The 15464-nt window shown below is 48.8% G+C and overlaps 1 protein-coding gene across 4 annotated transcripts in view; it reads right to left on the reverse strand.

Annotated features, from left to right (window-relative positions):
- The window catches only part of FHL1 (four and a half LIM domains 1), a 31273-nt gene that overhangs the window by 6871 nt on the left and 8938 nt on the right, over positions 1-15464 (reverse strand). The window contains exon 1 of one of the 4 annotated variants that reach the window (XM_032124390.1): positions 10357-10440. The exons of 2 other annotated variants lie outside the window; for them this stretch is intronic. In XM_032124390.1, the coding sequence (XP_031980281.1) occupies positions 10357-10369 (13 nt within the window). In that variant the 5' untranslated portion in view covers positions 10370-10440. Of the gene's footprint in view, positions 1-5553; positions 5659-10356; positions 10441-15464 lie in introns of those variants that run through there. One more of the 4 variants, XM_032124393.1, reaches the window with a different exon arrangement.

Raw genomic sequence — 15464 nt, forward strand, 5'->3', positions numbered from 1 at the left:
GCCTGCCTTGTGCCATCTCACACACCAGAAAGCCACTCTCATGCACAGGTAGGGGCATGAATTTGCTTCCAGCTTTTCCAGAAGCTTTCTGCCCTCAGTACTATCATTCCTGAATTCCCAATCTAGAGCCAGGAAAGGTGCAGGGGTGGCATTGCCCCTGCAAATGTGCTGGCTGCTCATGGGCTCTGCTCACCTGTGCCATGTCAAGAGCCCACATTAGCCAGACCATCTCCCATGACCCTCCCACAGGAGCAGCCCACCCAGGGTATGGTGCACAAGAGCCCTGAAAGCCACCAGTGTGTGGCATAGTGGAGCCCCAGGCCAGTAGCTGCTGTGCTGGGACCACCAGATTATTTTCACCAAATGGAGCAAACATCTGTGGGCACTTTAGAGCTCAGCTTTATTTAGTATCCTACAGCTGCTCCCCTCAGCAGTCCTGTCCCCTCTCATGGAAGGTAAACAGCAGATATTTCTTGTGCTCTGTATAAAAATAAATGTATTTCTAAAGCCTGCTTGGCACCAGGTTGTGGGTTTGGAGTTGTTTATCTCCTGTTCTCCCTCCAGCTGCACCAGGTCCCCACAGCTTAACTTTCTAGAGCTTCCAGGTATATTAACCCTGGCCTGTCTTTACTCTCTGAAAAGTAGGCAAGTTATGAAACTAAAGGCACAGTGGGTGTATGGAAAAATCATTACTTCCTCGGGGTCTGTATTTACTGCGCTCTTCATCACTTCCCAAATGTGCGGTGCAGCAGCTGCCGAGCACAGGGTAGGGATTCACACCAGGGGTACAGGAGTGCTACAGCAACCCAAAACCAGGGTAAGCACTCACCAAAATACCACTAAAACCCAGAGCACTGAACCTCTGTGCTTCTTTTCACAGTGCTGTGCTTAGAATGAGAGTGGTACATGCAGATGTTTTAGCTTGGAAGTTACTTGAACACAAGTTTCTGTGGCTGTACCTTTACACCAGACCGGCATCTCTGAGGTGACAGCCTGGTCAAGTGTCTCTTGTTAAGCCCCAGGAGAATCACATGCCCTGAGGACATGCACGGATCCAAACCCCATGTCAGCTTGATACTGAGGCCACAGAATGGGATTTAGAAAGCAAAGGAAAAGTATGGACAGGCTGGAACTATTCTCCTGCCCAGGCATGTGCAGAGGATTGTTCTGCTGGAGAGAAGCAGGTGAAAACAGAGAGCACAGGCAGCTAGGGAGAGGGGTGAATGCAGAATGTGCCCATCCTTAAATAGCCTAGAGAATCCTCAATAAGAGATGAAGAAAAATACAGCTATACATCCAGAAACTAATCCCCCTCTAAGCAAGGTGTCCCTGTCCCACCAGCCCTGGCAGGGTGTTCTCTAAATGTAGCTCCCTGAAGGATCTGACTACAGCTGGAGGGTGCAAGGCCAGGCCAGTGGCCTTCTCGGGTATCAGGGCATTTGGCAGAAAGACCCACTGGAATACAACCCTAACGTTTACCTGACCACAGAGGTGCCGCTTCACCACTTGTCCCCTGAAAGCATCTTCTACTTTTCAGAAACAGCACCTCAGCCCTTGGACAACCACACCTTCCATCCTTCAGAAATCTCAGACACTTGGGCCCCAGGAGCCTCCATGCACCTCAAGTGGTACCAAGCAGTCACAGGGCTGACTGATGGTCAGGGCCACATCTGCACCCTGCAGCATGGCCAGCTTTGGGAGGGGAAGGGTACAGACCTAAGAAGAGTGCCCCACCAAAGCTACTGCATCCACACAACCCCTGCCTCCCCCTGGGTTCCTGCCATCACCCCCGGCTGGTTCATCTCAGTTCAGCCATACACCCAAAGCAGCATCACGGTGGTTTGCACAACAAACGGAACCAAAGCATTCAGCAACGGGAGCTGAAGCACAGCTGATAAGCAATGCACTTAGCACAGGATATGTGTTAATGTCTCTGGGGAGTATGTTTAAATGTGATAAACCACCAAGGAAGAACTTGAAGTGTGGTCTCTAAACACAACCAGAGAAACTGTACTTACACTTTACAGATTATTCTGCTACTTAAGAAAGAAGAAAAGGTTGAATTTGTTAACCTTCTGCCCTGCACACAGTTGCATATGGACAAAAAAGAGCAATTGCTTTTTGACTCTCCATTAATTTTATTTTTCTCAGCAGACTGAGCACACAGCCTCACACTGCCAGGCACTGGCTACACCTGCCTGTTTCAGCTCAGTTCTGGCAGCCCTGGTCTGTCACCTGAGTTACTATTCTCAGCATTCCTCTATGCAATGTTGCATGGTTTGCTATAAATACCAGAGAAACCCTTAGAAGAAGGGTCCTGTTAATCCCAAATGCAAAGTGACACTCAGGACTGCACTGGCACAGTGCCCTGGGCAACAAACATTTGCAAAGCCCAAGGAAAGAACAAAAGCAAGGGAAAGGGAAGGAAAGAGGGAAGGAAGGAAGGAAGGAAGGAATTCGGAAGGAAGGAAGGAATTCGGAAGGAATTCGGAAGGAATTCGGAAGGAATTAAGGAAGGAAGGAAGCAAGGAAGGAAGGAAGGAAGGAAGGAAGGAATTCGGAAGGAAGGAAGGAAGGAATTCGGAAGGAAGGAAGGAAGGAAGGAATTCGGAAGGAAGGAATTCGGAAGGAAGGAATTCGGAAGGAAGGAAGGAAGGAATTCGGAAGGAAGGAAGGAAGGAATTCGGAAGGAATTCGGAAGGAATTCGGAAGGAAGGAAGGAAGGAAGGAAGGAAGGAAGGAAGGAAGGAAGGAAGGAAGGAATTCGGAAGGAAGGAAGGAAGGAAGGAAGGAATTCGGAAGGAAGGAATTCGGAAGGAAGGAATTAGGAATTTGGAAGGAATTCGGAAGGAATTCGGAAGGAAGGAAGGAAGGAAGGAAGGAAGGAATTCGGAAGGAAGGAATTCGGAAGGAAGGAATTCGGAAGGAAGGAATTCGGAAGGAAGGAAGGAATTCGGAAGGAAGGAAGGAAGGAATTCGGAAGGAAGGAAGGAAGGAAGGAATTCGGAAGGAAGGAAGGAAGGAAGGAATTCGGAAGGAAGGAAGGAAGGAAGGAAGGAATTCGGAAGGAAGGAAGGAAGGAAGGAAGGAAGGAAGGAATTCGGAAGGAAGGAAGGAAGGAAGGAAGGAATTCGGAAGGAAGGAAGGAAGGAAGGAAGGAATTCGGAAGGAAGGAAGGAAGGAAGGAATTCGGAAGGAAGGAAGGAAGGAAGGAAGGAAGGAATTTGGAAGGAAGGAAGGAAGGAAGGAAGGAATTCGGAAGGAAGGAAGGAAGGAAGGAAGGAATTCGGAAGGAAGGAAGGAAGGAAGGAATTCGGAAGGAAGGAAGGAAGGAAGGAAGGAAGGAATTCGGAAGGAAGGAAGGAAGGAAGGAAGGAATTCGGAAGGAAGGAAGGAAGGAAGGAAGGAATTCGGAAGGAAGGAAGGAAGGAAGGAATAAGGAAGGAAGGAATTCGGAAGGAAGGAAGGAAGGAATTCGGAAGGAAGGAAGGAATTCGGAAGGAAGGAAGGAAGGAATTCGGAAGGAATTCGGAAGGAAGGAAGGAAGGAAGGAAGGAAGGAAGGAAGGAAGGAAGGAAGGAAGGAAGGAAGGAAGGAAGGAAGGAAGGAAGGAAGGAAGGAAGGAAATCTCTTGTAGGTCGTTTTTTCTGGGAGGGCAGAAAATACCGGAGATGTGCTCCCCCATTGCCAGGCTGGGGCACGTGCGAGTCTCGTACTCTATAATTCAAAAATTAGTCTGTTGATAAAATGGAAGCTTCTTTATTTAGAGCAAGAACAGCTCCAAGTTCCTCAGGCAGTTGCCAAAAACATTCCCTACGGTCCTTTTGCCACTATGTCTGAGCACATCTCAGTCATTAACTAAATCTTCACAGTTCCCCAGGGACATAGGGACATGCTATTTATTAAAAACACTGGCCTAGCCATGCAAATGCTTCCTCCAGGGATTACTTTGGCACTCAATGCAGAGCTCAGTAAAGGCTAACAAGGCACCACTGCCTCGAGTAAGGCTGAACACTTTAGGCAGTTTAAGCAACAAAGCCCAAACCTTTCAAAACTAACCAAATCCTGTTCAGTAACTAACTCTGTGGCTGCATTAAGTTTTGTCCTTTGACACTCCCCTATTATGTTCCCAGCTATGCCGTGGTCTGCCCTACCTCAGCAGCTGGATGCCCTTCTCACACCCAGGTCCTCCCAGGTGCCAAAATGAGATTTCCTCCTGCACTGGAGGATTCAGCCCCACGATACCCCCACAGCTACCCTGGGATTCCCAGTGGTCTGCAGGATTGGACACCATGCTGTGACTTTTTGGTGGCAGCACTCCAACCTCAGCATCTGCTCAGAACACTCTGCAGCATTTTATAATACAGCATAGCATCAAGTCTGGGAGTTCTTGCCCCAGGGGACATCCCCTGAAGAAGAGAAAGAAAAAAAATATATAGCTGGGAATATAATGGAAGGATGCTACAGCATCAATCAGTCTTGTGGGCTGAAGTTAAACATCTTCTTACATCAAATGATACCACAAGTGTCAGATTTTACTCACAACGGTGCCCTGCATAACATGTGTGTGCATCCCTGTACAAGCGAATCCTGAGCAGTTACGTGCTGTGCAAGCAGCCTCATGTGTGTGCCTTATCCTGGGAAGCTGAGCAGGGAGCTGAGCAGAAAACTGTGCCTTTTCTCCCCAGTTTTGAGGAGGGTCTATGTTCCCAAGTCTCATGAGCACCCCTGGCTCCTGGTGTGCAGCAGCTCAGTTTGGTGCTCACAGGAGCTGTGCCCCAAACCAACACCCTCTCCCCAGGCACATCCACCCTCAGGGCTGTGTCTCACCAAGAGATGCAATGCCACTGCCACTGTACTGTGGTGTAGGGCTGTGAATACACCCTGGGCAAAAACAGCTTCTAAGAGTCAGATAGGCTTTCAAAAATCCCAAAGATCTGATTTTCTTCAGCTGCAGGGCTAGAGGAATTAGGCAGGATAGGAAGACACAACAGAGCTGCATGCCATGGAGACATGTAAAATATGATCTCAAGATTCCTGTCAGTGTTAATGGAAACATTAACATTTTCCTGTCACTGGTGAGGGTCAGCCCATCTGAACTAAAAGACAAGCAGAGAAGAGTAAGTAACCACAAACTTCCCACCAGAGCAGAGCCATCTGTAAACCATCTGGGTTTACACACTGGTCTCCCCTCTGCTGTGGGTTTCTCTGCTCACTGCAATAAACTTGCAGCAAGGAGGAGCATTGCTCCCCATTTTCACCAATTCTTCCTCAAATAATGGCTGAGCCCTAGCCTTCCCACAGCAGCAGATACAAAAACATTTACCATCCAATGCATTTTACAAAATAAATGAGACCACCACCACCACTCTGCTCCAGCACCAGTCTCCCACACTGGTTATCAGCCCATTTGCCATCAGGAGTTTGAGCTGCAGATTGCTGAGGTTTAAGACTGCATTAAGTTATTTCTCTGGCACAGGAGCCTGTTAGCAAAACCTGCCTCCCCATTTACCAGGTGTACTCCCACAACACCTGGCAGCACATCCACTTTACCTGTGTGCCTGTGGAAAGCCATGGTCAGCAGCCCAAAGTCACCAGCTGCCCCTCAGGTAATGGAGTTCACAGTCTCTAGGCTGATAAGGAGCTGCCCCATTTGATAACATACATTTAAACGGAGGCTATTAATATGGACAGGACTCCTACCAGATGTCCACTCCCCTCCCTAGAGATCACAACCTTAATCCCCCTTGGAAATTCTTACCATTTTAGGTGATCGGAGGGAGAAGAATAGGATCCTGAGACCTCTAGGTCTCTGCAGGCAACAGTCAAATACCTGCCCAGCTACTCAGCACCCAAATTAGTCCCAAAGGCAGAATGAACTCATGAACTTGACCCCATGCTGGTATTATTTGGCCTTGGCGTTAGAGTGAGATTGTGTCTCGTAACAGTCCTGAGCTAAACTACAGACCCAACATTAATTATGCTCCACCATGGCTGAAGGGAAGAGGTGGGTCAGAGCCCTGTGGGACTGGAGGGGCTGCAGTCCCAGGAGACAGCAAGGGGCTGTCTTCTGGTTGTAGGGCCTGGGAAGGATGTGGCTGTACCCCTGGGGACTGAGTTGACAGCCCACAGAAGTACCAGCACATACATTCATGGGTGGGTTGGATTTGCTCTCAACATGGAGATCATGCTGAAGTTTTACTTCCAGTAAAACTGCCATTCCTGGTCCTTCCCCAGCTTTTTCCCCTAAGGAAGCTCACAGCATTAACTGTTCAAAGGGTCCTAGTCCCTGAAGAGCAGCACTTAGAAAGATGGGTGTCATGATATGGGGCTTCTCTAGCATCTAGCGTGGCTTTAGAGGGTACTGGCTCATGCCTCTGTCCTCTTTATTCAGGTGTCCACAAAGCTCTCAGGAAGATCCCAGCTCCATGGCTCCAGCCAACCTGTTTCCACCCAAGTCAGAGCAGGAGGGGAGGGAGCTCTGGCTTGGGATTCACTCCTGTGGGGACCCCAGGCTGCAGCAGCTCTGCAGCCCCATACTCACTCTGGGTTATGCAACCTCTGCCGGCAACGCTCAGGGCCAGGGGCCAGGGACGCCCAGCTGCTAATTCTGCCTCCCCACTGACGCACTGCACGGCCGTGGGAAAGTCACTGAACCTCCCTGACAGCCACTGGGAAGAGCCAATGTTTATCATTCCTTCCCGGGAGCCCATTGTGGTGGTGTCTGGCCTATGAAGAGCAACCCTGCTACAGCCAGGAACATGTCTGCTTCCTGCTTGCAGAGGTCCCAAGAGCTCCTCAGCCACAAACACATGCACAGTCTCCAGCCTCTGTACTGGGCTTGGTGAACCCCTGAGCCTTCACACCCATCTTAGTCCCCCAGGCAGCACATGCACAAGCTCAGCATCTCACCAGCATCCCGACATCTCCAAGTTTCCAACATGGCCTGGAAAAGGCCACTCTTGACAGCATGCCATTCCAAAAAAGCACAGCAAGGATCCACTGGTGTAGCAGATTGAGGCTGGGAAACGTGCTAAAGTACTAATGCACTGAAACACTTTGGCAAGGAAAAACCCAATGTTATTCTGCCCCAGCTCAACTATAAACTCTAGCAAATTGTTTGCATAATTCAGATGGCAACAGAAACCCTAACAACTGGTATTTTCCTGTGCTAATCTTGCTGTATGCAGTGTAATATTTACAGACATGAGTTCATTTTTGGCAATGCATGTAGAGTTTGCACCATTAACCATTTTCATTCCTTCCTAGTTCCCTATACAAAGCTCTGGCACCCTCCCACCTGGCAGTCATTTCCTACTTCCCCCAGAATGCCCTGGTATTTCCATTAGAAGCCTTTGCTCCCATCCTGAGCGGTGTCTCTGCACGGTGCTAGTGGCTGCCACGTCCCGACCGGGGGTGGCTGCAATCAGCAGTGGTTTGGCAGCTGCAGAGGGGTGTGGAGAGCAGGGATGGACACTTGGATGTCACATTTCATGCGCACAAGTACACGTGTGTTCACAGCACCACAACAGACTCGGGCTGGAGGAGAGAGGAGAGGGAGAAACCTTGCCCAAGAAACAGGAGGAAGACCCAGACCTGCAGATGCCTATGGAGCTTCCTGGCACAACTCACTCTGCAAAGCCCCTGCTGATCCCCCACAGCAGATTATAATAAAGAGGCCATTTTTTAAAATTTGTGGCCTCCTGGTCCCAGGCAGAAATGGGCTGGGGAACAACCTTGCTGCTGCTCTTGGTTTCTTGCCTGGTTTTAGCCAGATGACTTTGGCCAATTCCCATTTCCTTCCCAAGCCCCTCTTCATCCACAAAAGCCCAGATGATTAAACACAGCAGTGGTGCAGGTGTAGCACGAGTGACAAGGAGGGACATCAATGCCCTGTGAAATGTGTCAGGGAGCAGACACCTCCAGGAAAGAGAGGGTGCCCCAGAATGGAGCTGTGCCAGCCCTGCCTGAACCCTTGTCTGTGCACCACGCACCCACAGGCCCCAGAGGGAACAGTGCTACAAATACAGCAGTGAGTGCGCAGCAGGGCATAGCAGGCTTGGGATGTCATATTTTTAACATTAAACCTGTCCTGTAGGTTTTCCAGGGAGCTGCCCTGGACACACTGATCCCACCCAACAGGTCTGACTGCAGAGCAGCATGGCTGGGGCATAGTGTCATCCACTCGGATAAATAAATGATTCACGTTGTGATTTCCAGAGTATTTTCTTGCCCTAAGAATCCTGCCAGAAAAGGTCTGGGTCTCTCAGCTTGCTCACACATCCTGCTGTCACTCAACAGGCAGAAACTCCTAAAGAGACCTGTTCTAACCCAGGCATTGATGAACTGTTAGTCACCGTCATCAAAGAAAGCAGCAGTAAATACCAGCAGCAGAGCACCTGTGCACCTCTTAAAGTAATGCTGTGCCTCCTGCTTCCCTACATGCTGTTGGCAATGCACAGTGCACCTGCACAGAAGAGCACACTGCCATTCACCAGGCTCCCCATAAAATGACAGTCCCACATTTCTCCCTACCCTTCCTGAGGGCAGATCCATTTTTAAAAAAAATTTATTTTAAATGTCTCAGGTTGCATGCGTCCTCCCACAGCAGAGCACTCCTGCCCAACAGATCTCAGTTACTAACTTCCTTGGCTCTTCCTAGGCAGAAACAAAACAATTTTTTTTAAATGCTTCTTTGTTTTAGTATGAAGACAAAGTTTGCAGGAAGACAACCAGTAAGAGCTTTGGGTTTGAGAGGAGAGAGGACACAGATACAGCTCTCTTGAAGGAAAAGCTCTTTGCAGTTGTGGCAGATCTGTCAGGGAGACATAAGAGGCAGCAGTCCCCAATGCCACAGAAATGCTGGACAGGTCTGGCACCAGGACTGACACTGGGGGCTAATCCAGCGCTCCAAGCACTCACTATCCAACATGCTTCCTGCTCCCAGCACTGGCAGAAGGCACTGCAGAGCAGTGCTTGCAGATCATCTTGAGAAGACTGCCAGGGGATGATGGCCCCTAGTGCCCCCCAGCCAGAGACCCTGCATAACATGATCACACCTGAACCAGAACGGGGATTTTCCACCTAAGTCCTTTCAAAGCTGGACAGTTTCTCTTTGAAGTATCCCAAAAATGCCCCAGAAGTCTCAAATCCAGCTCTGTGTACAAGGATGTGCCTCTGCACTCCTGAAGCATCCCACAGACACTCACAGGAACACAAGGCAGAGACAGCCAGGATGTACACACCTCCAGAGCAAAACCAGCAAGGACATCACTGCAGTGACAGGGGAATGAACACACTGGGCACCAGGGGAGCCCCTGCTGTTCTCAGGGAACCAGCTCAGAGGGGACAGTAGAGAAGGAAAGCAGCAAGACATGGCAAAGGCACAATTCCTCCATGCTGAACTCCAGCTCACAGCTGGGTCAGAGAGGTATACTGAGCCTTTCAGTGCCAAGGGAAGCTTCTGGATCAGCTGTGGAGGTAGGGGTAGAGGAACTGGGAATAGATTTATGAGGAAGCAGATGCAGGGCAGGCAACCTTCAGGAGCTCAGATATAGGGTGAGTAGAAACAAAAGGCGGAAAAGAAGGCAGGATAAGAAGAGACAAAATTAAGGGATAAGGCTGTAGTAATAGACAGGAAGGAATGGTCAAGAGATAACAGAGCTGGAAATAAAGGCACCTGAAAAAAAACAAAACCAGGAAGAGATATAAACCAAGTTTTTCCCCATCTGCCTCCATCCACAGGCTGGACTGTTTCCAGGATTATTCCCATGGCAGCTCCAAATTTATTTCCCTGCTGCCATCTGCTCTGTGGCTCCCCTCCACACACGCTCCCTACTGGCACTTCTTCCCATCACCTGTTGCTGACATGGCAGACCTCTCGCTGCTGCTGAGAGCCAAATGACACTGAGGCCTGGGGGGAGCGTCTGCACATAAATCAGGAGCTGCTTTGTAGTCCCAAAGCTTTGTTCAGCTCCTGTTCCCTGTCCTGGCTATGGTGGTATGGTGGGATGCAGGCAACAAACAGCCCCATGGCAGCAGCCCCAGGATCCAGAGAGGACAGGGGAGAGGAGAGGCTGCAGCAGGTGCTAGGCAGAGCTGGCTTTGAATCAACTTCACAAGAAAGTCCATTTCCTCCTGTCCCTGCTTCTCATTCACGCATTACAAATAAGATGCCAAGACTGTATGTCCCAGCAGCAAGGATGTTGAGTGCCTGCTGTAGTCCCAGCAGTTAGAGTGAGACCTTCAATGCAATCTCAAAAAAGGACAGCCCCAAAAGACTGAAGATTTTTAAAAAATCTTTTGCAAAGTCCTTAAATGCACTTGCTTAAATGTGAGCCGTGTTTCTCTTCTCACCTCTGTCTCCCATGTCCTTCCACTGTGAGTGTGCAGGCAGTGGACTGGGAGGCTCAGCAGGCTGCCCACAGCTCCCTTCATGAACTGCAAGATAAAAACCACAGGTCTGAACATACTAATGAATATCAGATAACCCTAAGAGGAGACAAAGACTTCCTCTGCTCCTCTTGGGGGAAAGATCCACCTGTGCTGCCAAGATTGATTCAGATGCCTCATAAGAGCACCAAGCCCATAACTCAGCTAAAAATCTTCAGTTACTGCATTTACCTCTTCCTCCCCAGCAGCCCTATAACTGGGTAACACACAGAACCACTTAGCAGTGCTATGGTGCCTCTCAGTCACTTCCACCAGGTGATGTGGAAGCCATGGGGAAGCTTGGGAGGAGACATGGGGCCAACCAGCTGCACCACAACTCAGTTATTCCCCAGTTTATTACCCCAAAGCTTCACACTTAGGACAGTGGAGCTCCTTAGGGCCGTCTTGGTCAACTTCAGGTCTTTCTTTGTTCAAGTTTAGTTGCACTCATGTGCAGGAGGAATGACCAGTGAAGCCAGATGAGAGGCAAATATTTGCCAGTCACAGCTTTCCCCTCATGGCTTAGCCCTGGCTTCAGAGCTGAGAAAAGTAACTCAAGTCCCTGTCAAATAAATACCACAGTGATCCAGCCAGGCAGCATGGCAGTCTTTCCCAGCACAGATGAGGTGTGAGGAACAGGCACAGCAATATAATCCTGCCATACCCACACAATAAATGCTCATGTCAGGGCTTCACCAAGCAGTGAGTGAGCCATCACTGAAATAATATTCCACAGTGTCCATCAGGCTCTCTGCACTTCTAATAGCTCCCAATTCCTTCTTGTGGGCACAGCAGCTGGCTGGGCAATGCTCTGCCCCAGTGAGGTTAAACAGCTCACTGTGGAGCACATGGAAGGAAGTTCAGCTACTAGTTTGCTCTTCTGCTCGAAAGCTGTGTCATTCCTTGGAAATCTACCCACTAGGAGTCAGAAATTAGCAATTACCCGGACATCAGCTACAACACACACTCTCTCCAGCATCTCCTGACACCCTCCTGTGTTCATTAACAGGACCTGGAAACAAGGAAGACTCACAAGGTGGGTGCTGCAGGCTCTGCCCAAGCTCTTCCTCTGTAGGCTGGGAATGCTTTCCATGTGATGTTTTCTAGCAAAATACCATGTTCCCAGGAAGCTGCTGGGCAGATGGTTCTGCAGACTTCCATCCTCTTCCCACACAGGACAGTGGGCAAGCCAAATCTTCACACCAGCAGTGCTCTGTGGCACCAAGGAGCATTGGTGTTTCCCCTTAGAGATCTTGATTTTCAGGGGAGGAGAAGAAAGGGCTGTTTGTGGATGGACTGTGATCCTGGCAAAATATCTCCAGAAATTCAGCATGTGAGAGACACTGAGGATAGAAAACTTCAGCTCAGGTGGTCAGAGAAGGGCAAAGCAAAAGCTCTCAGAAAGGGCTGCCTGGCTAAGGGTGAAGACAGGCCACCTCTTTGATGAGGACGTGCCTTTCCAAGCATTGGCATGCCAGTTGGGAAGACTCCCTGGCATCCAGTACACCATCAAAGTACTGCCTGAACTTGGCACAGGCCACAAGGCCATGCCCTCAGAACTGATTTAGAGCTGACAGAGCCAGCCCTGGCACATGATTTTAGCAGGAGAAGCAGCCCAATACCCTGGGCAGGACAGTCGCCTCGAGCAAGATTAACATTTGGCTGTCTGCATCCTCAGTTGTCAGACAGAGCTGGTGGCTGAAAGGACCAAATCACCCTTGTTATGTGGCCATTTTAAAAATAACCTTTCCCAGAGCCCCACAGTGCATAACCCTGTGTCAGTCTCAGCTCCAAGAGCTGAAGGGGATCAGCTTGCAGGGCTAACGGGTATTTTTGGGCACTCTGACTAATTGTCAGGACATATGCTGAGCATTCTTTACAAGGAAAAACAAAGCTGCAAAGTCTCCTCCAGTGAGGCCTAAGGGGTTGGATTAGTCACAAAAGTTATTTTCATAAACCTCTGCTTTAGGAAGGTTTGATTTAACTTCCAGCTTCAGATAAGTGCAGTTTAAAAATGGAAGAAGAGGTCAACTTCCTTGTACCCCAACACTCACCACAAAGGCTGGGCCAGGCTGGGCCACATTGCACCAACAAGGGCAAGAGAAGTGGAAACTCTTCACCTTGGAGTGGCTTCAGATTCACAAGTGCTTCTTTGCCACCACATAGAGTATTTTGCCAGTTGTCTCCCTCTTCCTCCCTCCACTCTCGGGAGCAAGAGCTCCCAGCTCAGAGGCTCCAGAGCCTTGATGTCCTGCAGCCCTGTGTGAAGTGCTCCTTGAAGGCCACATCCTTAGAGAGGAACAGAGATCAGCCAGTTCTTGCAAGTTTAGTTACCATTGAAAAGATTTTATTCTAAAAGCAACCTGTTTTGAGTGGATTTTCTTGTTGCAGTTCCTTGCTTCTTCTCCTCCAAAGGGCATCTTTCATCAACATGAGCACCTCAGCAACACTTCACTCACATGCCAGTTTAAGCCAGCACTCATTCAGTTCACTTTCTCTACACTTACTAAGACAGTAAATAAAGAACCCATGTGCAAAACCTCCACAACACCCTGGGACACACAAGCCAGAGCAGCCCATGTTTCCCCACCACTTTGCTCTCCCTTTCATCCCAGAAGCTCTTTCATATGCTTTAAGCCCCGCTGCTGTCTCAGCCCATGCTGTTGGCCTATGGAGTTTTTCTTTCCCCTTTCTCTGGTGCATATCAAGCCTTGCTCTTCTCATTCAGCAGACACACTGCACCAGAAGCACACACATCTCAAGATGACAAGAGCTCTCCAAAGTCTCCAACAGTGCTCTCTGTACATTTTCCCCCAAGCTGCAGAGCAATTTCCACTGAGGATAAGTGTTGTCAATTCAATTTCTAATAACTACATTAAAATGTATGAGCCATTTCTCTGGAGTCAGGGATAATATTTTCAAAGTGCCTGTGTGATACAGGAATGTAAATCTCATTTTTCATAAAGTGATAAGGATCCTGAGTCTCTGTGGAAATATGTCAGATCAGAGCTGGGCAAGGACTACACAGGAAAACATTCCCAGTGGAGTTGGGTAGAAAACAGCTTCAAATGTTAAAGAAAAGGAACAAATATCTTTAAACCTTTCATCAGGGTTAGTTTTCAATTTCAGCCAAAACCAGAGAGTCCCAGCCCAGAATGGTTTTCAGAGCCCTGCCCTGGTTTGTGGTATCCCAGCTGAGTGTCATCCACAGGACAGAGGCTATTTTGGAGAGGGAAGCAGGGGAATTCTTCACCCCCAACATACTCCCACTCTAGTTTTTTTGTAACCTAGCAAAATTTGAGTTCCTTTAGTGTCTTGGAAATGTTAAGATCAGTAGACTAATATTTGGCAAGAGACAGTTCAGGCCAAAAGAGGGTGGGGAGGTGAGGTTACTGACACTGCTAAATTTCATCCCCCTCCTCCGCAAGGCCAGGGCATTCTGAGCCAAAGGAAGATCTCTCCTCTCCCATGCTCCTCCAAGGGTCTCAGAGCAGCTCTGTGTGTTACAGCATTTCTATCAGTGCTGACTCTTGGAGCAATGGCAAGTTCTGTGTGTGGATACATTCATTAAACACAAACTTGAGAATAAGAAAAGTGAGATACTTAGAAGAGTGTTTGATTTTAAACACAGAAATAAACCAACTGGAGTTGGTAAAAGCACTTGAGTGTTTGATTAAGCCATCCCCTGCTCTGGGGCTGGATTCAGGCCCAAAAAATTATTTTGTTTTCTTTTTCAAGTAGCAGAAAGACAATAAATTCAGGGACAACGAGCAACACAGTCTGCAGAGATACAATCTCTTTGCAATACAATATCTTCTCAATACAATCACTGCAAGCTCTGCAACTACTGCCCACATCCAGCTATTAGAGGATGGGCTCCATGCGACAGAAAGCGGTGCTAATTGCACGCAAATGCTGGAGAAAGCTGTCAAAAAGCTAAACCAGATGTGAAACAGCAATTTTCTTTCTTTTAAAACCAGGTTGTGCAACCACATTGCATAAGAGCCCACAAGCACCATGTCCCTCTGGGAATACTGCAGGACAATGGGGAAAGGGTGAGGTTTCTAAGTAGTCATTGAGGGCTTTTCCTGCAACTGCATGGACTCTGCTGTCCCTTTGCTAAAGTTATACCCCTTGAGAAAAATTCTCAACCGTGCTAGAAGGAAGCCTGGTAGGAAGCCTTGCCTGCTTTGTGCCAGTGCTGAGCAAGGTTAGGCTTGGTCCTGGATCTACAAAGCACAGCAGTGGATTTAGTCACCCAGAGACAGCCTTAAGGGAAACACACCTTGATACCAAGAAGGTGAAACACTGGGGGACGACACAGGGAAGACCTGCAGGGATACCTGTCCTGCTCCCAAACATTAACACCCAGTGCTGCGCCCCACAGGAAAGAGATGACACAAAGGAACATCAGACACCACGTGTAAACAATTCACATTAGACCAGCAGTGTCTCATCTCCAAGGAGCTGCTGAAAACAGAAGATAAAATGCTTTAATGGCAATTGTAGGTTTTAAAGCTTTTTAGCACCCTGCCCAGCTCAGTTACAGGCAGTTTGGGGTCACGGTGGCTGGGGCACAGGGCTGTGCTACGCAGCAGGGTCACATGGACTCAACCCCAGCCGCTGCAACAGCCCAGGCGCACCAGAGCACTGCCCACCTTGCAGCTATAAAAGGTGAACTCACATCTGTCTCACCCAGATCTCACTCAGCTGTATGTCCTCACATGAAAATCATCTTCTTTCAAATGCCAACTGCTCCAAGAACCAGAAAGGCTTTCCTGAAGCCTTTTCCTGAAGCTGATGGCTGAATGCACAGGTGGCACCGAGAGCTGCCCATGATTCTGAGGGACTTGGTTATGTCACCAAAGCATTTCCCACATGGCTCCAGAAAGGAGCTGGAAAAAATCCACCCACAGTCCTGGAAGGGACTTGCAAGAACACACAATTTTACAGATCTCTCCATGATTATAAAATTATAATAAAAGACTTCCAAAATACCCCTGCTGAAACCAATCTCTTTTTATAGACACAAC

Source organism: Corvus moneduloides, chromosome 14 (genome assembly GCF_009650955.1).
Source record: "Corvus moneduloides isolate bCorMon1 chromosome 14, bCorMon1.pri, whole genome shotgun sequence".
Classification (NCBI taxonomy): Eukaryota; Metazoa; Chordata; class Aves; order Passeriformes; family Corvidae; genus Corvus; species Corvus moneduloides.